Source organism: Eretmochelys imbricata, chromosome 11 (genome assembly GCF_965152235.1).
Source record: "Eretmochelys imbricata isolate rEreImb1 chromosome 11, rEreImb1.hap1, whole genome shotgun sequence".
Lineage (NCBI taxonomy): Eukaryota > Metazoa > Chordata > Testudines > Cheloniidae > Eretmochelys > Eretmochelys imbricata.
In genome coordinates, this window is record NC_135582.1 from 2714374 (window position 1) to 2741016 (window position 26643).

At 58.9% G+C, this 26643-nt stretch overlaps 1 protein-coding gene across 1 annotated transcript; it reads left to right on the forward strand.

Annotated features, from left to right (window-relative positions):
* Positions 1 to 984: 984 nt before the first annotated feature.
* Positions 985 to 26007, forward strand: SLC11A1 (solute carrier family 11 member 1). Its single transcript, XM_077829917.1, has 15 exons — positions 985 to 1057; positions 7717 to 7844; positions 12151 to 12273; positions 13502 to 13621; positions 14930 to 15036; positions 15944 to 16014; positions 17991 to 18058; positions 19247 to 19402; positions 19957 to 20115; positions 20749 to 20838; positions 21328 to 21447; positions 23705 to 23854; positions 24002 to 24075; positions 24580 to 24733; positions 25376 to 26007. Exons 1-15 carry the CDS (start codon positions 1039 to 1041, stop codon positions 25487 to 25489), a joined length of 1653 nt encoding a protein of 550 aa, XP_077686043.1. The 5' UTR covers positions 985 to 1038; the 3' UTR covers positions 25490 to 26007.
* The last annotated feature ends 636 nt before the right edge of the window (positions 26008 to 26643 follow it).

Below are 26643 nucleotides of genomic sequence, written 5' to 3' on the forward strand. Positions count from 1 at the left end.
AAGGAAGTATTTCTTCACACAGCGCACAATCAACCTGTGGAACTCCTTGCCAGAGGACATTGTGAAGGCCAAGACCATAACAAGTATCAGGGGGTACCCGTGTTAATCTGTATCCACAAAAACAACAAGGAGTCCGGTGGCACCTTAAAGACTAACGGATTGATTTGAGCATAAGCTTTTGTGGGTAAAAACCCCACTTCTTCAGGGGCATCTGAAGAAGTGGGGTTTTTACCCATGAAGGCTTATGCTCAGATAAATCAGTTTGTCTTTAGGACCATAACAGGGTTCAAAAAAGAACGAGATAAGTTCATGGAAGATAGGTCCATCAGTGGCTATTAGCCAGGATGGGCAGGGATGGTGTCCTGAGCCTCTGTTTGCCAGAAGCTGGGAATGGTGACAGGGGATGGATCACTGGATGATTCCCTGTTCGGTTCATTCCCTCTGGGGCACCTGGCCCTGGCCACTGTCGGCAGACAGGACACTGGGCTGGACGGACGTTGGGTCAGACCCAGTCTGGCGGCTCTTAGGTGTGTGTCCCACCCCATGCACAGCGCCTGTGTGTGTATCTAATGCTGATGAAGGGCCCTGGGTTCAAGTCCTGACGTCTCCCACCCTCTTTCTCCACCAGCCGGCTGAGCTGCCCTCCTGCCGCCCCCTCCCCCCGGCTCAACCCCGAGCCTGGGGACCCATCCCGGCACCTGACCGGCTGGGGCGGCTGAGGACCCCCCCCCCCCCCGACTCACTGCCCGGGGGCCACTCGTCGGTAGCAAGGGCCAGTCCCCGCCGCGTTTGAGCCGGGGGGGGGGGTGATCCCAAACCCGCCCCCAGGGAAAGGGAGGCACTTGCGGACTTCCCGATGCTGATGCGTCCCTGAGCTCAGCGCTGGCGGCGGGGCGGGGGGAGAGGTACAAAGCTCGTCTCCCTCCCAGCCTGGGGCACTTCCTTCTCGGCTCCTCCGGCCGGCCAGGGGCGCCGAGCTGCCGGGCGGGCGGCGGGGGGCTGCTTTCCCCGGATCGGGACCGTCGGACCCCAGCCCACATGGCGCCCCCGGAGCCAGGTGAGCGCCCCCTCCCGTCGGTTCTTCCTGCCGGACAGCTCCGGGCTCCCCCCCCACCCCATTCCCCGGGCCCCATCTGCCCCCCGGCCCGCTGGGGTCCCTTTCCCCCCAGCTCTCCCCGCTCCAGGCTGGGCGCTGCGCTCCTCGGCTGCTTCCCCGTCTCCCCACAGCCCCCGGCAGACCAGAGCCAGCACAGCCGGGACTCCGGGGCTTCAGAGCCGGAGGGGAAATCCCCTGCAGCCCATCCCCTCGGGGCCAGGGCAGGGGCCTTCCCTGCAGTCTGGGCCCCGGGGTTTGGGGGCCGGACTCCCACCCATGGGCCCTGTCTGGGAAGAGGCTCTCCGCCTCCCCTGGCCGGAGCATCACCCCCCAACCCCCGCTAGGAGCCCCTGGCAGCCAGGAAACCTGGTGTCCAGGGGGATGGGGCTCAGGGACCAGCCATGGGGCAAATGGGATCGGACGTGGGGGTGACGGGAAGCCCTGCCAAGGGCTCCCTTTGCTGGCATGACCCGCTGGCTGCCAACCGGCCTGGGGGCCCCGGCGCACTGCTCTCGGTTCCCCTTCGATCCCTCCTCCCCATTCGGTGCCAGCTGCAGGGACAGGGATGCAGACAGTGTGGGCAGGGCATGCCACCAACCTCTCTCTTCAGTTCCCCTTCCAAGGGAAACACCAGTGAACTTCCTTCCCCTCTGCTGAGCAGCTGTTCGCACCCATCCCCTCCCTAGATCTTCACCTCAGCCTCTCTCCAGCTGCCCTCCAGGCCCTGCTTCCCACCCCCTCGCCTCCTTTGCCCCCTCCTCCTTCCTTTGACCCTCTGTTAACTGTGGGCCTGGACCAAACCCCGCTGGAGTCTCTACGAGACTTTCCAGGATCCAGGCCTGATCCCCCGCCAGCAACACCCCACCCAAAACTAGTACAAAACCCGAAGGAAATCAGACAAGCCCAACTGCTGGCTGCTCTAATATGTCATTTGCTGCCCACCGCTCTGATCAGTCCCTTCCCCGCTCCTACCCCCAGGGACAGACTGTCTATTTAGACTGTTAGCTCTTTCGGGCAGAGACTGGCTGTCACGCTGCATCTGTGCAGCACCCAATGCCACAGGGCCCTGATCTGGGTACTCATCGAGTGCCTTAAAGGATTAATGGGCTGATTAAAACATGCACAGATGAATTCTCAGACACAGGATTGCAAGCGTTGCCAGACTGTTGCCAGACTGTCCCACGTCCCACTAGCCCGGTCTCCTGTCTCGGGCAGCGGCTGGCCCTGGCTGCTCCAGAGGAAAGCGTTAGAAGCCTGCAATAGCCGATGTTGGATAATAGGAAGAGACCAGGTCAGGACCTGGAGAGGGCAGTTTAATAACCCTCGCAGAGCTTTTCTTAGCATGATCACTCTGGATCTTCTTGTTAGCCACACATATATCCAGCCCCTTTACAAAATCTTGCTAAGTTCTTGACCTCAATTGCTTCTTGTGGCAATGAGTTCCGCAGTCTAATTCCCTTTGTTGGACAGAGTTGTTTCCTCTGACCAGTTTTGAACTTTTTTCAGAGTAACAGCCGTGTTAGTCTGTATTCGCAAAAAGAAAAGGAGTACTGGTGGCACCTTAGAGACTAACCAATTTATTTGAGCATAAGCTTTCGTGAGCTACATCTGATGAAGTGAGCTGTAGCTCACGAAAGCTTATGCTCAAATAAAATAGTTTTGAACTTGACACCTTTTGAAATACCAGACGCTGTCCTGGTATCCCCAAAGCGCTGAGTGGCACTTTCAATCTTGGTGGGGGCTGCCAGATAACCACCACTTCCTGGCAACAGGCCCAGTCCGATGGTGGGGAGAAGGGGATCCTGCTCCCATGGGAATGCAGCAGGGGAAAAGCCAGAACTTTGCAGATCCTTGTAAAGAAAATTCTACTCAGCCCATCTGTATATGTGTAATGGCAGCCAAATCACTTAACAGTGTGAGCCCCCGTTCCCCATCTGTGAAATGGGAGTAATGGTCCTTCCTTTGTCTTATCTCTTACCGTGAGCTCCTCAGCTGGGACTGTCTCTTGCCATGTGCCTGTACAGCGCCGAGCATGGTGGGCTGTGACCCTGGCTGGGACCTCTTAATGCTATGGGAATATAAACTATAACAATTCCCCAAGTCCTATGCGGGCCGGCTGGGCCCTTCCTCTGGGATTAATGGATTCGGTCCTTTTAAAGCCGATTTTAACAAACTCCGTGTAGCCCCGAGAATCTCTCTGCTCCATTAAAGAGAAACCCAGAGCCAGGCAGCTCCTCCCCCTTCTGCACTATCGGGGTCCCCATAGGGCTGCCAGTCAGAGGAGGGGTGGGAGAAGGGCTAGCTGGGTGGGGAGGGGGGTGAAAGGGAGGAATACACAAGAGGAGCCGGGGGTGGGTTCTCAGCTCTATTCGTTCCCTGCCAGCCCCGGGGATAGGTGTCCCTGGTCTGGAGAGGTGGCGGGGAGTAACCCTGCTCCAAACCAGGTGCACATACCCGGTGCACGTACGGGGACTAACTGTAAAAGGCATAAGAACATCAGAACGGCCAGACTGGGTCAGACCAAAGGTCCGTCCAGCCCAGTGTCCTGTCTGCCAACAGTGGCCAAGACCAGGTGCCCCAGAGGGAGTGAACCTAACTAGTAATGATCAAGTGATCTCTCTCCTGCCATCCATCTCCACCCTCTGACAAACAGAGGCTAGGGACACCATTCCTTACCCATCCTGGCTAATAGCCATTAATGGACTTAACCTCCATGAATTTATCCAGTTCTCTTTTAAACCCTGTTATAGCCCTAGCCTTCACAACCTCCTCAGGCAAGGAGTTCCACAGGTTGACTGTGCGCTGAGTGAAGAAGAACTTCTTTTTATTTGTTTTAAGCCTGCTGCCCGTTAATTTCACTTGGTGGCCCCTAGTTCTTATATTATGGGAACAAGTAAATAACTTTTCCTTATTCCCTTTCTCCACACCACTCATGAGTTTATAGACCTCTATCACATCCCCCCTTAGTCTCCTCTTTTCCAAGCTGAAAAGTCCTAGCCTCTTTAATCTCTCCTCCTATGGGACCCGTTCCAAACCCCTAATCATTTTAGTTGCCCTTTTCAGAACCTTTTCTAATGCCAGCATATCTTCTTTGAGATGAGGGGACCACATCTGTATGCACTATTCAAGATATGGGCGTACCATGGATTTATATAAGGGGGAGGTCCTGGATGACTGGAAAAAGGCTTATGTAGTGCCCATCTTTAAAAAAGGGAAGAAGGAGGATCGGGGGAACTACAGGCCAGTCAGCCTCACCTCAGTCCCTGGAAAAATCATGGAGCAGGTCCTCAAGGAATCAGTTCTGAAGCACTTAGAGGAGAGGAAAGTGATCAGGAACAGTCAGCATGGATTCACCAAGGGCAAGTCATGCCTGACCAACCTGATTGCCTTCTCTGATGAGATAACTGGCTCTGTGGATGAAGGGAAAGCAGTGGATGTGTTATTCCTTGCCTTTAGCAAAGCTTTTGATACGGTCTCACACAGTATTCTTGCCAGCTAGTTAAAGAAGTATGGGCTGGATGAATGGACTATAAGGTGGATAGAAAGCTGGCTAGATCATCGGGCTCAATGGGTAGTGATCAATGGCTCCATGTCTAGTTGGCAGCCGGTATCAAGCGGAGTGCCCCAAGGGTCGGTCCTGGGGCAATATCTTCATTAATGTTCAATATCTTCATTAATGATCTGGAGGATGGTTTGGATTGCACCCTCAGCAAGTTTGCAGATGACACTAAACTGGGAGGAGAGGTAGATACGCTGGAGGGTAGGGATAGGATACAGAGGGCCCTAGACAAATTGGAGGACTGGGCCAAAAGAAATCTGTTGAGATTCAACAAGGACAAGTGCAGAGTCCTGCACTTAGGACGGAAGAATCCCATGCACCGCTACAGACTAGGGACCGAATGGCTCGGCAGCAGTTCTGCAGAAAAGGACTTAGGGGTGACAGTGGACGAGAAGCTGGATATGAGTCAACAGTGTGCCCTTGTTGCCAAGGAGGCTAACGGCATTTTGGGCTGTATAAGTAGGGGCATTGCCAGCAGATCGAGGGACGTGATCGTTCCCCTCTATTCAGCATTGGTGAGGCCTCATCTGGAGTACTGTGTCCAGTTTTGGGCCCCACACTACAAGAAGGATGTGGAAAAAATGGAAAGAGTCCAGCGGAGGGCAACAAAAATGATTAGGGGGCTGGAGCACATGACTTATGAGGAGAGGCTGAGGGAACTGGGGATGTTTAGTCTTCAGAAGATCAGAATGAGGGAGGATTTGATAGCTGCTTTCAACTACCTGAAAGGGGGTTCCAAAGAGGATGGAGCTCAACTGTTCTCAGTGATAGCAGATGGCAGAACAAGGAGCAATGGTCTCAAGTTGCAGTGGGGGAGGTCTAGGTTGGATATTAAGAAAAACTATTTCACTAGGAGGGTGGTGAAGCACTGGAATGGCTTATCTGGGGAGGTGGTGGGATGTCCTTCCTTCAAAGTTTTTAAGGCCTGGCTTGACAAAGCCCTGGCTGGGATAATTTAGTTGGGGATTGGTCCTGCTTTGAGCAGGGGGTGGGACTAGATGACCTCCTGAGGTCCCTTCCAACCGTGATATCCTATGATTCTAAGGGCAATAAGATATTCTCCGTCTTATTCTCTATCCCTTTTTTAATGATTCCTAACATCCCATTTGCTTTTTTGACTGCTGCTGCACACTGCTTGGATTTCTTCAGAGAACTATCCACGATGACTCCAAGATCTCTTTCCTGATTAGTTGTAGCTAAATTAGCCCCCATCATATTGTATGTGTAGTTGGGGTTATTTTTTCCAATGTGCATTACTTGACATTTATCCACATTAAATTTAATTTGCCATTTTGTTGCCCAATCACTTAGTTTTGTGAGATCTTTTTGAAGTTCTTCACGGTCTGCTTTGGTCTTAACTATCTTGAGCAGTTTAGTATCGGCTGCAAACTTTGCCACCTTGCTGTTTACCCCTTTCTCCAGCTCATTTATGAATAGGTTGAATAGGACTGACCCTTGGGGAACACCACTAGTTACCCCTCTGCATTCTGAAAATTTACCATTTATTCCTACCCTTTGTTCCCTGTCTTTTAACCAGTTCTCAGTCCATGAAAGGACCTTCCCTCTTATCCCATGACAACTTAATTTACATAAGAGCCTTTGGTGTGGGGCCTTGTCAAAGGCTTTCTGGAAATCTAAGAACACTATGTCCACTGGATCCCCCTTGTCCACATGTTTGTTGACCCCCTCAAAGAACTCTAATCAATTAGTAAGACATGATCTCCCTTTGCAGAAACCATGTTGACTTTTGTGCAACAATTTATGCTCTTCTATGTGTCTGACAATTTTATTCTTTACTATTGTTTCAACTAATTTGCCCGATACTGACGTTAGACTTACCGGTCTGTAATTGCCAGGATCACCTCTAGAGCCCTTCTTAAATATTGGCGTAACATTAGCTATCTTCCAGTCACTGGGTACAGTAGCTGATTTAAAGGACAGGTTACAAACTATAGTTAACAGTTCCGCAATCTCACATTGGAGTTCTTTCGGAACTCGTGGGCGAATGCCATCGGGTCCCGGTGACTTGGTACTGTTCAGTTTCTCAATTAATTCCAAAACCTCCTCTAGTGACACTTCAGTCTGTGACAATTCCTCAGATTTGTCACCTACAAAAGACGGCTCAGGTTTGGGAAACTCCCTCACATCCTCAGCCGTGAAGACTGAAGCAAAGAATTCATTTAGTTTCTCGGCGTTGCCTTTATCGTCTTTAAGTGCTCCTTTTGTATCGCGATCGTCCAGGGGCCCCACTGGTTGTTTAGCAGGCTTCCTGCTTCTGATGTACTTAAAAAACATTTTTTTAAGCCTTATGGCTTGTTCCTAGGGAGTTCCCTGAAGGAGCCCCCTGGTGCAAGCCCCTAGTTCCCTCTGGCGCAGAGAGAGTCCCCAACCCCTGCTGTACCCCCGGGTTGATGCTAGTGGGCCCCACATGAGCCGACACCAGAGTGAGTCAGCCACAGTAGCTCTGCCTGCCTGGACCAGCCTTCTGCGGCTGGACATCAGGAGCCGGTTATTGGTTACCAAGGTGACGGAATAGCAATGTACTGATTTCTCCTTGCCCTGGCACCCCTGGGAAGCTGCTGGAAGTTGAGGCACAAGATACAGGTAGGGGGACCCAGAGGTGCCTGCAGTCATATGCACGTTACCCCCAATGCGTTTGCATCCCATTGGCGGGGGTGCCATGGAGGGGGCAGGGCTGCTCAGAGTGGGGGGCGAAAGGAGCAGTTTGCCCCGGGCTGCCTATTTGAGAAGGACCCCAAACCGATGTGATCCAGCATGCGGGGTCACATTGTGCTCCCCTGCCAGGCCAAACCTGAGGGCGCTGTGACCCCACGCACCAGGTCACGACGCCCAGCACGGGGAGCTGGGCCCAGCCCCACAGCGGAAGAGCCGAGCCACAGCTGCGGGGTGAGTGCAGTTGTTCATATCAGGTGAGAGGATTTCTGGGGGCACCCTCCAATATTTCAGGGTGGGGATGGGGGGGGCAAGTTATGCCTTCCCGGGAGGATGCTGGAGCGAAATGGACATGTTTGTTGATTTTCCTTTGCTTTGGCTTCCCCAGGCAGCAGGAGGTCCCAGCAGGGGAATCAGAGGGGCCAGAACTACAGCACAATGGGACCCCCAGAATCGCAGCCACGCCGGGATCAGACGTACCTGGATGAGAAGATCGCCATCCCGGATGTGGGAGGGGTAGGTCCCACCAATGTCTCGGCACGGAGGACTGATCTCCCCACTGCCACAAGCATAGCAGGCATTTGAAGTGGGGAGGCAGACTGGGCCAGTCCATAGGGCATCAGGCTGGTCATCAGGATGCCTGGGTTCTATTTTATTGTGGGCCAGTCACAGCCCGGCTCCAGGCCTCAGTTTCCCCTACTGTACACAGGGGCTCATGCTGTTGGCTTTCTTTGCTGCAGTGCTCTGAGATCTCTGGATGGACAGCTCCTCGTGGAAGTGCTGAGCTCTGTAACAGTGAGGTAGAGCTGGCCTGGTCACTAATAATAATCATCTGCACTTCTTCAATAGCGTTTTTTACCTCTCAACACTGCATGGCGAGTGGCATTATCCTCACTTTACAGATGGGGAAACTGAGGCACCGCGCTCTGCGGCGACCGGCCCAAGGTCACCCAGCAAGTCAAAAGCAGGACTAGCCCCTAGGCCTCCTGCTGCCTGCATTGCCACTAGAACACACCGCCTCCCCTCGCTGGCTTTCCCATGGTCCCTCCGCTGTGTCCCCACTGACATCCACGGACCCCAAAGCCCCTCTGCGCTGGGTGAGTGGGGGTTTCTGGGCACAGGGGATACCAGGGCAGCCTATTGGCCTGTGATTCCCGTCTGAGCCGAGCCACCAGGGCTTTTCTCCAACACCAGAAAGGCGAAATAGAAGAAGTTTCATTCTGGTTCTTCCAAGCGGGATGGTAGTGAGAACAGACCCACGCAGTGTTTTCGCTACGTACCCATGAGAGGCTGCACTGGGATGGTGACCTGCAGTACTGAGAACTGGGGCAAGGGTGGCTCTTGTTCTGGGTTTTTAAAAGGAAGGGAGCTCTTGGCATTACAAATTCAGGCTTTGTGGCTTCACTGTATTTCCGGGGAGTCCGGCGCACCAGCGGGATTGGGACAGCGCACACCGTGCAGAAGTGAAACCCGCTTAGCTGGGAGGGGAAGTGAGTCTTGTTCAGACTGTTTAGTGCTCTGTTTTCTTTGAACTCAAATGCCTTGAGGATGGTTAGGAGAAAGGCTGTCTGTGTGAAAGGCTTAACAGCCTGGCCTCTTTCAGGTAAGGCCTCCCGCTGCATGTCTCTGGGTTTCCAAAGAATTTGCCGTCAAAATGCAGGGAAGACAGGAGCTGACATGCCTGGTATTTTCTGTGGTTAAAAAAATAAGCAGAAAAAAACATTTAAAAAAATCTCTTTCAAGCTTTTGTCATCCATCATCAGTGGGCCTGTCCCAATATTCTCCCTTTGCCGATCACAGTTACAAACCCCAGCCAGGGACTGGGGCTGGGCTCAACATGCAGAATGTGAATGGGGACTAAGATCCTGGTTTCAACCTCTGCAAAGCAAAGTGGGGGTTGAATCCTGGGTTTGCTGGCTTGGCCCATCTCTGGGGGAGCTTATGGCTCAGGGCCTGGAGGTGGGCTGACCTCTCAGGCAGGGGCTCCAATCCCGGCCAGGGTGGTGGTCAGGGAGAGTTCTCCCCGAGTCCTGGCACGGCACCCATCACCAGGTGCTGCTGTCCGGGGTGACATGAGCTGAGGGGCGAGGGGGGTTCACACCAGTTCCTAGTGGCTAAGTTTCCAAATCTCAGGGGGAATTAACCAGCCTCCTAATGGGTGCCGACTTTCTTCTTTCCTCCGGGGGGGTGCTTTCACTCCTCCGCTTTGCCCCGAGGCCTTGTCCCCGCTCCGCACCAACCCCATGGCCCCACCCTCACTCCACCTCTTCCTGTCCCCCGCCCTGCCCCACCCCAGGCCCCACCCACACTCCACCTCTTCCTGCCCCCACTCCGCACCACCCCCACGGCCCCACCCCCACTCCACCTCTTCCTGCCCCCGCTCCGCCCCCCCAGACCTCACCCCCACTCCACCTCTTCCCGCCCCCGCTCCGCCCCCCCAGACCTCACCCCCACTCCACCTCTTCCTGCCCCCCGGCTCCGCCCCACCCCACCCCAGGCCCCACCTTCACTCCACCTCTTCCTGCCCCCGCTCCGCACCACCCCCACGGCCCTACCCCCACTCCACCTCTTTCTGCCTCCAGTCCGCCCCGCCCCAGGCCCCACCCTCACTCCACCTCTTTCTGCCCCACTCCGCACCACCCCCACGGCCCCACCCCCACTCCACCTCTTTCTGCCCCACTCCGCCCCCTCCCCCACTGCCCTACCCTCACTCACCTCTTCCTGCCCCCCACTCCGCCCCCCCAGACCCCACCCCCACTCCACCTCTTCCTGCCCCCGTTCTGCACCACCCCCACGGCCCCACCCCCCCTCCACCTCTTTCTGCCCCCAGTCCGCCCCACCCCAGGCCCCACCCTCACTCCACTTCTTCCTGCCCCCACTCCGCCCCCTCCCCCACTGCCCTACCCTCACTCCACCTCTTTCTGCCCCGAACTCCGCCCCCCCAGACCTCACCCCCACTCCACCTCTTCCTGCCCCCGCTCCGCCCCCCCAGGCCCCACCCTCACTCCACCTGTTCCTGTCCCTGCTCCCCCCCCCACAGGCTCCACCCTGACTCCACCTCTTCCCACTCCCGCTCCGCCCCCTCCCCCCAGTGCCTGCTGCCTGCCGCTGAACAGCTGATCTGCGGATGCCTGGTGGGTGCTGAGCACCCACTATTCTTTCCCATGGGTGCTCCAGCCCCGGAGCACCCATGGAGTCAGCACCTTTGAGCCTCCTGGCTGGCAGGCCCAGCAGAGAGGACCAGGACCAAATGGGCCCTGGGCAGTGATCTCCTGTCTCCCGCTAGACTGAGTTTGCCCCCGCAAGGTGGAGGGGAGCCTGCCCCATTGCCATGCTAGACGGCACTGACGTATCCTATCAGCCCAGTGGGGGCTGAGGCTGGGATGGGGAGTAACTCTCTGTGGGGGGGACCTGGGGTTTTCCCATCAGACCCCTTAGTCTTGTCCCACTCCCTGCGCCCCACAGCCCACTGAGCATGGCAGTAGGGTGGGCTCCTGTGTCTTTATGGGAGAGCCAGCCCCCATGGCCATCGCTCAGCTCCGCTTGAGTGCCCAGTGGGCACCAGAGGCAGGTACCAGGGGGTCGCTGGGGAGAGCTTTGCCGTGGCAGTTGACTCAGGGCAGCTGCCTCTCCTGCCCTCTCACGGGGGTTGGGGCATGTGTCCAGGGGCCGATCTCCCCTTGGTGCCAAGAGTTGGGGCTGCCTTTGCCTAGAGACCGTAGTGCTGATGGCCTGGACACGGCCAGGCTGGTCCAATCCCCACCCTCTGGTCGGGGATAGAGACCCTCCGGCCCGCACCATTTCGTAAATCAGAGAAAGTGAGAGACACGAGACCAGAGAGATGCTGACCTCAGCCAAGGACAGCGCTGCCAGGGTTAAGAAAGAGGAACTGGGAGCCAGGAGGTGAGGGGGCAGGCCCTTCCTGCGCTAGAAGGGACGGAAGGAACTCAAGGGTCGGGGAAAAGGAAGCAGGGGTTGATGTGACACATGGGGGCCACACACAGGCCTGGCCTCCACCCTGCTCAGGCTGTGAAAAATGTCACGCCCTGTGTGACGTCCTTAGTTCGCCCTAACCCCCCTTGCGGGCACAGCTTGGGCAATGGAAGAATTAATCCGTCAGCCAAGCTGCTGTAACACGGACCGCCCCACAGACACCACCGAGCGGCAGTGGGGATCGAACCCCCGGTCGCCAGTCCCCAAAGCAAAAGGCCCTGCCAGCTGAGTTAGAGGAGCGGCTACACGGCTGGGCGTATGATGGTGCATTGGGAACAGAACCTGTCTGATGCCGGGCGTGGGGCTCACACTGGTCACGGCAACCCCCACAGGCCAGCTCCGGCAGCGGGCTATTCAGGGACGGCTCTGAGGCCAATTCCCTTGGCCAAAGCCCCAGGTGCAGTGCTGCCCTCTCTAGCCTCTGGCATTAGAGCCAGCTTCCTTTAATCAGCGGCTGGCACCCCGGGGGAGGGTTGTGGGACCAGTGGCTGGGGTGGGGGATGTGGCAGGAGGCTGCCCTCAGGTGTCACTCAACAGCGTGCGTATCCCATCATTCCACGCCTGCCCCTCCCCAGCCCCGCCACCCCAGCCTGGTCTCTTCCTCTGCACTTCGAGCTGCGGAGATCTGGGCGCGTGCGGCTTTGCAAAGTGCCCGTCGCCCAGCGTGGCACATGCCGGCGCATTCCAACCCTGCCGTCGGGGCGCATAGAGGGATTGGCCCTTCGGAGCCGTGCCTCCCCTATGCTGAGCAGTGGGGAAGCCAGGACAGGGGGCTCATGATGGCTGCTTCCCCTCTGCCCTAACCCCCGATGCAACTTTCCCTTCACAGCCCGGCTTCAGCTTCCGGAAGCTGTGGGCTTTCACCGGCCCTGGGTTCCTCATGAGCATTGCCTTTCTGGACCCGGGGAACATCGAGTCAGACCTGCAGTGTGGGGCCGTCGCTGGGTTCAAGGTGAGCGGGGGGGGCGTTCCCCAGTGACACCCGTGCCGGCCTCAGCCAGGAAGAGCAGCCTTGTGTAATGCTCCTCCGAGATGGCTCCCGGCCACTAACAGCACCAGGCCGGGTCATGGCGGGCGACCGGGAGAGCATCCTCCATTGGCTGCCTGCAGGCACCGGGCTCCCAGCACGGCTCACGGGGTAGGGGCTGTGCCAGGCTGGCGGATGGGCCAAGCTTGCCATACCGTAGGCACCACGTGTCTGGCGGCCGAAGCACGCGTCAGCCTCCTGGCAGCCGGCCGGCGCGGCTCCGCCCGGGTGCGCGTCCGTCAGTGCCACCCTGGGGCTCCCAGCGCCTTGGGACAGGTCTGTACCGCGCCTTGCACTACGGGGCCATGATCCCAGGTCTGGGCTTTGCAGGCTCTACCACAATAGCCCCCCAGCAAGCACCGATCATTAAGGTAACGAGGTAGCAGGTGTATGCCGCACACCCAGCCGCCCCACACAACTGAGGCCACAGCCCCAGCTCCCCCCTCTCCGCTCACGCTGGCTCTGGTGCGGGTTCCCTGGGGTCTGGCTCTACTGCGGTGGGTTCAAAGTCCTGTCTGGGGTATGGAGGGGACCTTCCCGGACCCCTAGGCCAGAGGTTCTCAACATTTTTCTTTCTTAACCCCCCCGCCCCCCCCCCCGGCATGCTATAAAATCTCCACGGCCCCCCTGTGCCCCAATAACTAGTTTTCTGCATACACAAGCCGGGGCCGGTGTTAGAGTGTAGCAAGCAGGGCAGTTGCCTGGGGTCCCACGCTACAGGGGTCCCCACAAAGCCACATTGCTCAGGCTTCGGCTTCAGCCCCAGGCAGTGGGGCTGCGGCTTTCTGCCCTGGGCCCCAGCGAGTCTAACGCTGGCCCTGCTTGGCAGCCCCCCTGAAACCTGCTCGAGGCCCCTAGGGGGCCCGGACCCCTGGTTGAGAAGCACTGGGCCAGGCTGTCCCTCGCTGACCCAGAGTCATTCAGCCTGCAGGCAGTGGGCCTGCCCCAGTGAAGTCAATGGGAGTTTTACCACCGACTCCCCTGGGGACAGGACCAGGGCTGGTGTGTTTAGGTGAAGCCGCCGGGGCTTTGCTGGGTCTGTAGCTTCTGTCTCCTGATCTCTCCTGGGCTGGGCTGGCTCCTGGAGCCCCTGCTGAGAGGCTCTGCGCGTGCCCGCTCTGCCCTCCAACAGCCTGCCCCTCCGTTGCTCTAGCTGCTGTGGGTGCTGCTGTGGGCCACCATCCTGGGGCTGCTGTGCCAGCGGCTGGCTATCAGGCTGGGTGTCGTCACGGGAATGGACCTGGGCGAGGTCTGCTATCAGTACTACCCAAAGGTGAGTGCCGAGGCCCCGGGCGGGCGCCGCGGGTCGCAGCCGGAAGCCTCACCCCGCAGGGGCAGATGGCGGGGAGCTTTGGCCATCGAGGTCCGGAGAGCAGCGAGCCCGGGCTGGGCTGCAGGGAGAGCCCCCAGGCTGCTGACATTGGCCCGGGCATGCTGGCCGGCGAGACAGGAGTTCAGCGAGCCCAGGAGGAGGCTGCAGCCATTTGTCTGGGTTCTTCTGGCCTCGGTCGCCAGCCCCGCAGCTCAGATTCGTGCCCGGCTTTGCAGCATCAAATGGCTGCGTTGGGTTTTTCAACCCTTGGGTGGATTTGGGGTCACTGGAAAGGGTGGGGCTGGTGGGATTGGACACAACCAGCTACAGTGCAGGACAGTGCTTTACAAACACACACACACTCTGTGTGGGCTCTGGTGATGCCCCTCAGTCCCGACCCACAGCCCCCTGCTAGCCCAGCCCGTTCAATGAACGTGGGGATCATTCCCTAGAGAATTCTACAAACTTTAAGGTCACACTGAGCCCATAAGACATGTGGCTAGAGAGAATCCTAATTAACCCCGGGCAAACAGCCCTGGGGCTCTGAGACGCAGAGCGAGCCCACGCCAGGTTCTTCCCGAGGGGAGGGCTGACCAGAGTGTGGGGTTAGCGTCAAGTGGAGTATATGGTTACCTCGCTAAGCTCCCGGGTAGCTCAAATGAACGGCAGGAGCAGACAAGCCCTTTAGGAAGCGGGAGGCTGTTCCCCCATCAGAGCTCTCTGCAATCAGGGGTGAGGAATCCAACCGTATATTATACCCCAGAGGAGAGGGGGGTTATCATGAGGTCTCACCAGTGACTTTTTAATGATCCCCAAACCCCCAGAAAATCAGACCTGACCCACCCCTCCTACTATCACTACTTGTAGCAAAAGAGCAGCCAGCTGCAAGGAGAACTGTGGGCTTGTGGTTAGAGCAGCAGACTTGCAATCAGGACTCCTGGGTTCTGTTCACAGCTCTGGGCAGGGGTCTAGTAGGGGAGACTGGGACTGGGGACTTCTGGGTCTATTGTCAGCTCGGAGGGGGCAGGTGTGTTGTTAGAACTGGGAGCCAGGACTCCTGGGTTCTATTCCCAGCTCTATGCATGGCACGGGGCATGTCTCTGTGCCTCAGTTTCCCAATCTGTAACATGGGGGTAGTAACATGGGTCACATGGGGGTTGCAAGGTTTGATAAAGTGCTCTGAGGTCCCTGGCCATGTGAAGCCCCAGCCTGGAGTCCGAGCCGGCCAGCCGGGGTTCCTGACTGTGCCATTGGCCCTGTTTGCTGCAGGTACCGCGCGTGCTGCTCTGGATCATGATCGAGATCGCCATCATTGGTTCCGACATGCAGGAGGTGATCGGGACGGCCATTGCTTTCAGCCTCCTCTCGGCTGGACGGTAACACCCACAATTACTCCTGGGTGCTAGGGAAGCCGGGCCTAGAACCCCAGGGACCTGAACTAAAAGAGCACTCCCTGAGCTTTCAGCAGTAGTGAGTCCCTTATCCTCTCTGTGGGTGACATCACAGGTACAAACCAAGCCAGCGTGTTACACGATCCCTGTAGCATGCCGGATCCTCATGTTAGCAGCGCTGATTCCTAACCCCAGGGACCAAATGCAGGACCAGCTGGTTCTAAGAGAGGCAGGATTAGCTAGATATCTCAGAGCTGGGCTTTGCCTGCTTTCCTCACCCGCATGCTTGCACTCGGAGACTCCAGCTCTAGGCTCAGGCAGTCCTGGGCCTTCTCCTGAGACTGCCTGTGGTTTTTAGACTGGGTTTAGAAGCAGGACCCAGAGACAGATTTTAGTTGCTGTCAAACCAGGCTGCCTTCCAGCCAGATCCCTCCAAAGCTGCGTAGCCCTGTTACCCAAAGTCCTGAGCCCCCTGGGCTCCATCGCTGGCCAGGTGTGAATCAGGATGGGGTGTGCTTCTAAAGATCCACCCTAGCGCCAACGGGAGTGAATTCAGGAAACTCCTGTGGCCTACAGGACGTCAGACTAGATGGTCACAACGGCCCCTTCTGGCCTGAGGCTCTACGAAGCCAGCGTCCCTCTGCAACCTGCTCTTAACGCCGGAGCTCCGGGGCTTGGATTTAGCCCAGCGCGTCGCGCTCCCTGAATGCTGGTGCACCGGAGACAGAGTCACTCAGCAAGCGAAAGCGCAGCTCAGCCTTTCCCAAGCAGAGACGAACCCTCCCCGCACCTTCCTCTAGCAACGGGGCTGCTTGTCCAGCACGAGACGGCATCAGGAATGACCCTCCCCTGCCTTCGTCATAGCAGTAACCTCTGATTTCCCCCCCCGCAGCATCCCCCTGTGGGGCGGAGTCCTCATCACCATCATCGACACCCTCGTCTTCCTCTTCCTGGATAAATACGGTAAGTTCTTGGTACCCCGGGCTGGGGGCCGGGGGCTGCGGGTGCCACCTGCCCAGTTTAGATGGAGGGTGTTTGGTTAGGAAGCTGCAGAACAAGGAGGCTTTTCCCAGGCTGGTCCATTCCATGCTCCCTTTCCCAGTGCGAAGCTGCCTCCTCTCTTGGCTACCAATCTGCCCAGCTTGCTGCTCTCTGTAGCTCTGGCCTCTCCTGGGACTTCTTAAAAATCAACTCAACACTTAACAAAATACTCAGTTCCCTGCCGCGCTCCCTGCCGGGGGGGTGGCTTCATCTCCTCCGTGGCGTCAACCCAGCCAGGACCCAAGTCAGAGGGCGGCAACTTCTCGGCAGGATGGAAGGGAGACACAGGTGGCCCGGTGAGATCTGCACCGTGGGGGCTGCCGGCAGTGAGGGAGCCAGGGGGCGGAGAGAGGTGGGTCTGACACAGTGTGGGCCATGTTGGGAACCACGGGCCTGCATCACACAGGCTATGATGGATCATGCTGCAAGGGGAACTGACGGGCTGGAGGGAGGTTACTAGAGGACAGTCTAGGGACCAATCTGATTTTAATTAATGACCTTGGCCCAAAAAGTGGGAGTGGGCTAATAACGTTTGCAGATGACACAAAGTCGGGTGGTATTGTCAGTATGAAGGGGACCAGAATATCATACAGGAAGATCTGAACCAGCTTGAAAACTGGAGTAATAGAAATGAGATTAAATTTAACAGTGCAAAGTGCCAGGCTGTGCACTTAGGAACTAACAACAGTAATTTGTGCTATAAGCGGGGGAGGTATCAGTTGGACGTGACCGAGGCACAGAAAGACCTGGGTGTATTGGTCAGTCACAGCATGACTGTGAGCTGCCAATGTGATGAGGCTGTGAAAAGGCTAATGCCATCCTAGGCGAGGTATTTCCAGTAGACACAGGGAAGGGTTAGTACCATTATACAAGGCACTGGTGAGACTCATCTGGAATACTGTGTGCAGTTCTGGGCTCCCGTGTTTAAGAAAGATGACTTCAAACGGGAACAGGTACAGAGCAGGGCTTTTAGGGTGATCGGAGGAATGGAAAATCTGCTTTTTGAGAGGAGACTAAAAGAACTCAGCTTGTTTAGCCTGACCAAGCGAAGGCTGAGGGGAGAGATGATCTAGCTCTATAAATAAGTCAGAGGGATAAATAACAGGGAGGGAGAGGAGTTATTTAACTTAAGTGCGAATGTGGACACAAGAACACCTGGATATAAACTGGCCATCAATAAGCTTTGGCTTGAAATTGGAGGAAGGTTTGTAACCACGGTTTGTTCCAGGTTCTGGAACAGCCTCCCAAGGGGAGCAGTGGGGGCAAAAATACTAATTGGCTTCAAGACTGAGCGTGATAAGTGTACGGAGGGGCTGGGATGATGACACTGCCTACAATGGCAGGTAGCCGATCTTCGACTGCTACCAGCAAGTATCCCCAACAGCCGGGGATAGGACACCGGATGGGGAGGGCCCTGAGTCACTACAGAGAATTCTTTCCCAGGGGTCTGGCTGCTGGGTCTTTCCCACAAGCTCAGGGTCTGACTGATCGCCAGATTTGGGGTTGGGAAGGAAATTCCCCCCAGGTCAGATTGGCAGAGACCCTGGGGGGGGGGGTTCGCCTTCCCCTGCAGCATGGGGCCAGGGTCACTCGCTGGTGTGAACTAGAGCAAAGGGTGGATTCTCTGTCACTCGAAGTCTTTGGGCCATGCTCTAAGGACTCAGTAACTCAGCCAGAGCTCCGGGGTCTGTTACAGGGGTGGGTGGGCAAGGTTCTGCGGCCTGCGAGGTGCAGGTCAGACGAGATGCTCACGATGGTCCCTTCCAGCCTCAGACTCTCCGAGTTTGTGAGATTGTCCCCAAGCCAAACGTGCGGCCTGGTCCCAGGGGCTGGGTTTGAGCTGCCTGTCTGAGCCCGGCTGCAGCGTGGAGCTCCCCTGTTCTCCATTTCCCCTCCAGGTCTCCGGAAGCTGGAAGCCTTTTTCGGTCTCCTGATCACTATCATGGCAGTGACCTTTGGCTACGAGGTAAAGAGGCATTTCCCCGCTCCTTTGTGCTTAGCGCTGCCTTACCCAGCCCTTGCGTACGGGCAGAGGAGGAACGGCACTGAGTTCTCACCACAGAACTGCCTCGGGCCACGACCACAGGCTGAGAATCCACAGAGGCCACCTGTGGCCGAGGGGGAACAGGAAGATCCGACTGGAAGGTGCCTCCTGAGTCCAGTCCCCTGCTATCACAGGCAACCCCATCAGCTAATCCCGCTCACAGGTTTCTCACGCTCCCTCTTAAACCTGGTTAGGCTACTTGCCCTTGTGCTCAGCGAGCGTGCCGCGGTGGGGATCCAAGCTGCCCGTGTTACGGAGGGGCCACTTGGGCAGCCCTTATCTGGTCTCACAGACCCGTCTGGCCAAAGAGAAATCTCAGTGCACTGGGCACGGCTGGAGCCTGCTCTGGGAAGCGCTGGGGTGGGGGGAGCAGACGGGCGCGTCTTTCCTCTCGCCCGGGCTGGAGTTTGCGTTGGCCGCCCTTGTACTACCTCCACAGGCCTGCTCCCAAACATAGCAGCTACCAGCCCCTCAGTGCAGGACTTAGATATTTTTATAGGGGTGCATCAGCTGCAATCCCTTCCTTGGACCAGGGTCCTTGCTTGTCTCACAAGCTAAGCAGGGGGATGCCTGATCACTATTTGGATGGGAAACATCCCCTCCAGGGAGAACGAACTGGCAGCCGGTGCTTTTCCTTGGGAGGGTGCTGGGAGGTGCTGCCTTTCGGCTGCTTGCGATCATTAGAGACCGTGGACTTTGGGGCGTCGGCCCCGCCCTGGCTAGGGCGTGTCATAGTGCTTTGCCCCCCACGGCGTGGGGTGGGGATTCTTGTGGTCGTGTGCTGTGACCTCGTCGGGCCCGGCGGGGACTCCTGTGTCATGGAGCTGGGGAGGGGGACTGCCCCAACGGGAGCTGTTCAGGGGATTGCTCGCTCACTGGCTCTTTGCCTGGCAGGCCAGCGTTAGCATTGCCGGCAAGGGCAGAGTGGGTCGTGGAGCCGGAGTTAGGCTCACTGGAGCTGTTCTGTGGGAGACCTGGCACGGGCAGCATCAGCAGTGCCCCCGTGGGAACCTCACCTCAGCCTGCCCGTGAGGTGCCACCGAGCACAGCGGGTCCCTGGTGTCCGTGCAGGACCCGGCTGCAGCCCGCTCTCCCCTCCTCTGTCCCCAGTACGTGGTGGTACGGCCTGTCCAGACGGAGGTGCTGAAGGGCATATTCTTCCCCTACTGCCGCGGCTGTGGACGGGAGGAGCTGCTGCAGGCCGTGGGCATCGTGGGCGCGATCATCATGCCACACAACATCTATCTCCACTCCTCCCTGGTCAAGGTCAGGGCTCAGGGGTGGGCGCCTGTCCCTGCCATGGATGCCAATCAACGGTCCTCCCCCTTCATCCTGGGGGGTGCTTCTGTAGCCCTCAGGGGGTCTGGTGTGCGCACCATGGAGTCACAGCCATCAGCGGCATTAGGAGGCCATGGGTGCAATACCTTGACCTGCCAGAGGGGGGCGCTGTTGCACTCCCTGCCCCTGCTACAGCTGGGGTGGGGATGCAGCGGGGCAGGAGAGCGAAGCGTGGGACTGGGAGGCCACAGGGTGGATACTCAGGAGGTGGGAGAGTGGGTGGGACTGGGGGCAGTGCCCTGGGAACAGGAGACAGATGCTTGGCTCCTCTGCCCCGTTGGGTGGGGGCATCAAGCCCCAGGCTGCGCCCCACACCATGTCCCATGATAGTCCCATGAGCCATCTGAGCATGCCCTCCCCGCCATGGGCTCAGAGCTCCCCAGGGGGCCCATAGCCCTGTCCCAGGCTGCTGAGCCTGGCTTCCCCCTGCCCCGGCCTAGCCAGCTGCATGACGGTGCCCCCTGCTGTGTGCCCCTGCCCAGACCCGCGAAGTGACGCGCTCCGAGCGGCAGGCGGTGAGTGAGGCCAACAAGTACTTCCTGATCGAGTCCTGCATCGCCCTCTTCGTCTCCTTCCTCATCAACCTCTTCGTCATGGCCGTCTTCGGCCAGGCCTTCTACCACCGCACCAACCAGGACGTGGTGAGTACCCGTCACCAGAGGGCGGGGGGGGCCTTCTCCCTACACAAGGCCCCCGGTCCCACCACCATCTCTGCTGAGCCGCCGCCAACCCTGGGGTTCTGTCTCAGTGCCCTGCCCTGCGAGAGGCTGTGTGATCATCCTCGGCTGAGTTTAAAGCTTATTGCCCCACGAGAGCCCCTAGCGACTACAAGCACCAGCTCCCTTGGGGACTAGAACTCTCGACCTTCCGCGCTAAAAAGCCAGGCCGCTACCCCAGGAGCCAACAGGGCAACTCCCCCTGCCCCATTTTCCAGCCACTAGGGGGAGCTGATACCTGTCGGACTCATGGCGTGCACTAGAGGGCAGCAGGGAGCACACCCACCCTGCAGCGATGGGGGCCACCCGCCCCCGGGATCTGACAGGCACTCTTGCAGGCGGGGCTGGTCCCGCCGTGGGGGCATGGCTGTCACACGCTTGGCCCCGGGCAGCCTTAAGGGCAGGGATGCGGGGGGGCGTGGTCAGCTGATTGCTCAGCTCGCTGTAGGGCCGGCCTGCTCCTGCCCCCCTGCCAGTGCCTCCCCCTTGCCCCCACCCCAGCGAGGTCATTTGCCAGGCAGCCTCCTGACCGGTGGCCCCGTGCCCCGTGTGTTTCAGTACAACGTTTGTGCCAACAGCAGCGTCAGCCAGTACGCCCCTATCTTCCCCAGGAACAACGAGACGGTCTCCGTGGACATCTACCAAGGGGTGAGTCGGGGGCACAGACACCCCCCTGCCCCGGGAGCTGGGGCTGGGCTGCTGGGGAGGGGGCACGTGGGGCTCAGTGGCACAGGAAAAGCCTTAGCCCCATGGGCGAGGGGCAGGGTTTGCCCATTCTGGTCTCCCAGGGCAGGCTCTTTGTCTGGCAGCACCCCCTGGACCGGCCTCAGCCTTCAGGTGCCCACAATCCTCTCCCGGGTCCCTGCTGGAGTCATCAGGGTCCCTTCTGTTTCCCCCACCCCTTACACACCCACACACTCAGACCCCACCCCGCCCATCACGCCCAGGGCCTGCCACCTCCCCTCCAGCTGAGAGCCGGACCGAGGGGTTACAGCTGAGCAGCCTCCCGCTCCTCTGACCTGCCAGCCTGGGGTGGGAGAGGCTGGGAGCAGGTGCCGCCCCCCCAACCCCACAGGGGAGGGCTTGGGGTTCCTCTTTGGACCGTGCTAACACGGGCTCCGCTCTGTCCCCCTTCAGGGCGTCATTCTGGGCTGTTACTTCGGCGCCGTTGCTCTCTATATCTGGGCCATCGGGATTCTGGCAGCGGGGCAGAGTTCCACCATGACCGGGACCTACGCCGGGCAGTTTGTCATGGAGGTGAGAGACGGGAGTTGATACTGGCTGGGGAGGAAACAGCGCTTCCCCAGAGGCCCATTGGCTTCTGCACAATTTACGCTTCGGTTTGTGTAATGGTGTTTCCAGCCCTTATTGCTGCAAAGAGAAACGTGCAGCTGTGACCCTGCTGCCTGCCTGAGTCTGCAGAGAGCCTGCGTCCAATCACGGCACCGAGCCAGGTGTGAACTGCCCCCTTCTCCCCAGTGGGGTGTTGACTCTGGAGTCTAATGACACCAACAACCGCACCGTTTAACTATTTCACTGCTGAGCCTCTTACCAGAAACATCTGGCTGCTCTGGGAGCTTGGGTGGAGCTAGAGTAAATGCCCCCATGCCTGCCGGCTCACTGTCCCCGAAAGGAAGCAGATTGGAAGCACTTGCTGGAAGTGGGGTCTGTCTCTCTCTCCCCCTAATCCAGGCATTTATACCAGACTCCTCAGCTTGGTGCCGGGTGCCTGGCACAGCTCCACTGGGGAAAAACCACTGCGGGGTTATTGGGAGTTTGCTCCATTTCCCCTCAGCCCCTTCCCCAGGACAAGCAGCTGTAAGTGTCTGTGGACTGGCGGGAACGCTAAGGTGCAAAGGTGGGGCGCAAGGAAGACCCTGATCTCTTGCCATTCCCAGGAACTTTCTGCAAATTGCAGTCTGCAGAACTCAGGTTGCCTCCCTAAAACTCCCGCTGCGCTTTCACTTCGAGACATCAGCCCGTCACCCTCCCTCTTCACACCTGGTGGGCTGCGTTGTTGCTCGCTGCTGCGGCGCCCCACCCCAGAGGCAGCATGTTCCCTTCTCCCGGGCGTTGCTGTCCTACCACGAGACTGAAGCGCCCTCTGCGGAGCCCTTGCAAGCCCCGATTCTACAGCTTTGCTTAGCTCAGCAGGTCTCACGGAAGGGAGTGGAGGAGGAAACTTTTAACAGCCTCTTTCTGCTGAGTAGCATAAAAATATGACAGCGCGGGGTTCAGCAGGGTTAGACACCCTCTTCTTTTTAATCCTGAGTTACAGGAAGAGGAACAGAATCTGCAGTGACAGCTGCTGGGGGAGAGTAACAACAACTGGATATGGGGAGACAGCATAGACAACCCATGGAACTCATGGCCACATGCTATTAATGATATTAACCTGGGCAGAGGATTACTGAGGTTAATTTATGGAACTCACTCCCCTCTGACATTAATTAGAGCTGGGTAGAGAACAGGAATTCCATTTTGTGGCAGATTTTGAGATTTCAAAACTTGATTTCATTCCAATTAGGAACAAACACCGAAAATTTCAAAGTTCTCCACCCATCCCCAGGCTATGGAGCGTGCTTTGAAACACGGGTTGGCTCACCCGGTCACTAACCCAGTGTGGACGCGGGCGGCGAGCGGGTGCTTTAACCCACCTTCCCTGGGCGGGGTGACTCCTGCGGGTGGTGAGGAGCCTAGTTAACGTGTGTTTGAACCCCAGCTTTGCTCCTTGTGCAGCGCCGTCCCTCCCCACCAGGGGGCAGGAGCTTTGGGAAGGGAAGCTCTTTATTTTGTGCTGAGCTCCTGGGGCTGGGGGGGCCAAAGGCAGGGGGTGTCTACTCAGCAGAGGACACTCCAGAGCCGGACGGCCCGATCCTGCAGGGCGGGGTGTGTCCTCCACTTCCGTTGCAGATTCTCGGGAATTAGAGTCTGCAACGGAAGTGGAGGACACGCCCCGCCCTGCAGGATCGGGCCGTCCGGCTCTGGAGTGTCCTCTGGGGGACAAGGGGGGGCGGGGGGCTGTATTGATGGTGGGTTCTTAGCACAGGAGTGAGTGCTGGGAGGGTGAACTGAGGTGGTGGGGGTGATGGGGGCTGAAGTGAGGGGGGCCTGAACTGAGCGGGGTTGAGGGGGGAGAGAACTGGTAGGGGACAGGATGATTGGCTGGGCAGGAGACAGGCAGAGGTGGGAAGTCAGAGCTCCAGCAGCCAGGGCCAGAAATCACGGTCTCCAGAGCAGGCAGGAGGTTGTCCCACGCCCACGCCCCGGGGAGGGCTCGGGGGAGCCCAAACGTCAAGACCCTGCTCGGAAAAACGCAGTAGAATTGCTTTGAAAAATCTCATGAGTTTTGGAGCCAATCTCCTGGTTTTTGATCTCTGGACGTTGCTAGTCCGGCCATTGCAGGGGCAGATCAGGCTCCGGGGCCCTCCTCCCCGCCAGTGACCCTGCGGCGTCAGGCGCCCGGTGTCGTTCTCGCTCACTGACGGGGCGTCCCCGTTTGTCCCCTCCCCAGGGGTTCCTGCAGCTGCGCTGGTCCCGCTTCGCCCGCGTGCTCTTCACCCGCTCCTTCGCCATCCTCCCCACCGTCTTCGTCGCGGCCTTCAAGGACGTCAGCCACCTGACGGGGATGAACGACCTGCTCAATGTGCTGCAGAGCATCCTGGTGAGAGCCGGGCCTGGACCTTGGGCACAGCGGATTCGGCGGGTGGGGAGGCAAGGGGGGGCCAGACGTGGTAGTGGGGGGTGGGGCGGGGGCAGGTACCTGGGAGCAGAGTCCCCTCCCCTCTCACCCTGACCCGCTGCCTTGCAGCTGCCCTTCGCCGTTCTCCCGGTTCTCACCTTCACCAGCATGCGGCCGCTCATGCAGGAGTTCACCAACGGCGTGTGAGTATCTGGGGTCCCACCTCCCCGCCGGGCTGATGGCTGGGGCGCAGGCAGCCTCCCCGGGGCGCCCAGCGTCCAGATCCCCCCAAATGCTGAAATGAACAAGCAGCAGGACCCCAGAACTTTGGAGGCGTTCGGGGTTCCTCGGGCCCTGGGGGAGGGGCATCCTTCAGCCAGTTGCGTGGCTGGGTTGCGGGGGAGGGTCGCAGGTGGGTGCAGGTGGGCAGGCCGTGCTTGCCAAGGGCTCGCCGCGGCCCCCTGGGCCTGGGCCTGCAAGGGCCGGGCTGGCAGCACAGGGCGTGGGAGCTGTGCCCTGGCGCACGGCCCCGCACGGGCAGGCTCAGCCGCGTGTCAGACCCTCCCGCGCCATTGCGCCCCCCTGCACGGGGCCGGAGGCAGGGCGGAGCGGGGCCGGCCCGTGCAGAGTCAGAGAGGTTGGACCCCCACCCAGGCAGCTGTCGGGAGGGGGCCGGGCCGGGCTCACCGGGGCTCTGGTCTCCGCAGCGTCGGGAAGGCGCTGATGATCCTCATCGCCGGGCTGATCTGCGCCATTAACCTCTACTTCGTGGTGATCTACATCCCTACGCTGGGCAGCATGGCCTACTACATCCCCCTGGCCTTCGTGCTGGCCGGCTACGTGGCCTTCACCGCCTACCTGGTAGGGCGGCTGGGAGCGCTTTGCCTGCCCCTGGGCAGCAGGGGGCGGGGCCTGTGCTCTGGGGCTGGGGGACCCCGTCCTGGGCTGGGAGGGAGTACTTGGGCGGGGGATGATCGTGAGCTCTTGGGGGGATCAGGCCCTGGGAGTTCTCTGCCAAGTCCTGCACCTCGTGTCCCTCCCCAGTGACTGACTCCAAAGGGGACCCCACTACTGGTCAGATAGGGGAACAATGAGGGGGACCCCTCACAGCGCAGCCCCAGTGATCAGAGCGAGATTGGGCAGCCCCTGCCCGCACCCACTGGGTTTTCAGCAGCACCTGCTGCCTGCAGAGGCGGGATAGGGGCTGGTCAGAGACGGGCAGACCCTAGCCTGGGGCGGATCAGAACCAGCTGCCGCGTTATCCGACCCCCAGGCCCCAGTCGGTGGTGGGCTTGGTACCAGGCCCTGGTCTCTCTCTGGAGCGTGTCTCAGGTCAGGGGCTCTGATCCCACCGCGCAGGCTGGAATCTGGGGCAGAGAGCGAGTGGGGGTCACGAGGTCCTCTCCCCCCCTTGCTTCAACACCCCCAGGCTGCTCTGTCCCCCCCAACCCAGCGCTCTGTCCCAATCAGCAGCTCAGTCGCTTTCTCTCTCGCCCCCCGTAGATCTGGACTTGCTGCATTGCACATGGAGCTGACTTCCTGGCCTGGGGACACCACAGCCAGTTCTCCTACGGGCTCCCCTCCACCAACCCGCCGGGCTGGGCAGGGCCCCGGTGACGCGCCATGCCCCTACCCGCCGGGCACTCGCGCCACAGGCCTGGGCTGCCTCTGGATTTGTCGCCGTCCCAGGCGGGAACGAACCCATCGCCACACAGTCACCGTCACCGGCAGGGCCGGGGTTCAGGGCTGGGCTCCCTGCTACCCCCCCGGACTGACGGACATGCAGCATCCCAGGGCATCTCCCCTTCTCAGCAAGCTCAGGGCGTGGGGGGCAGCACTGACCAATCAGCACCTTCGCGGGCACCTGTGATCACCCCCCACTGCCACAGCCCCGCTGGTGCTCCCCAATCCTGATCCGCACCCCCTGCTATCCTAGCTCTGGTCCCCTCCTCCCGTCCAGTGCTGCCGGTGCCCCTCAATCCCGACCTGCCCGTGAAATAATGACCCTAAGTTCACACTGATCATGGAGGTAACTCAGCCCCCCGGGGATCCCACTGTGAGTAGCCCTTGCTGGCTGGGGTCCGGGGAATGGGCTGGGAGGGGCCGGAGCTGTGACTGGAGTAAAAGCTGCAGTATCCCAGAAGGAGACTCACGGAGAAGGAGTTCAAGTCCCGGGAAAGTGCCGCTCTGTGAATAAACTTGATTTCAAGGGTTTCCTACAGGAGGGTCTGGTCATTGGCTGGTGCAGGCCCCGCAGAGGGAGCAGAAATGAGCCACCCCTGGAACCGAGCCAGCCCCACTGGCCAGCCTGGTCCTCGGTCTGAGCCTCCCTGCAAGAGTCCGTTGTCACCCTTCAGGGTCAGCCACAGGTCATAGCCCAGAATAGGAAGATTTTCCGTGTGCCCATTGCCTCCTATCCCAAAGCGCGTCCCAGGGCACCCTGGGATGCAGCCACCTCTGGGGTGGAGGACAACGGGCATAGTGCAGCAATGCTAATCAACAGCAGGGGGGACTTTGGCAAATGCCCTGGGTTGACTGTGGCCAGGCAGAACAGACAAGGGCGTCAGGGTCTCGCCCCTGACAGGTCCCCTCCCCGGAGAGTGCACGGAGCTCAGCGTATCTGCTTGCAATGGAGGAAGGCTGGGTTGGGGCTGCAGGGCTGTGACGCTAGGAATTTCATCCCGGATGTTTGGAGCATGGGGCCGCCCCCTCCAGCCCTGGACTCCCAGGCCCAAAGGGACCCAGCCCTCTTCTCGCTGAGCTGCTGCCGT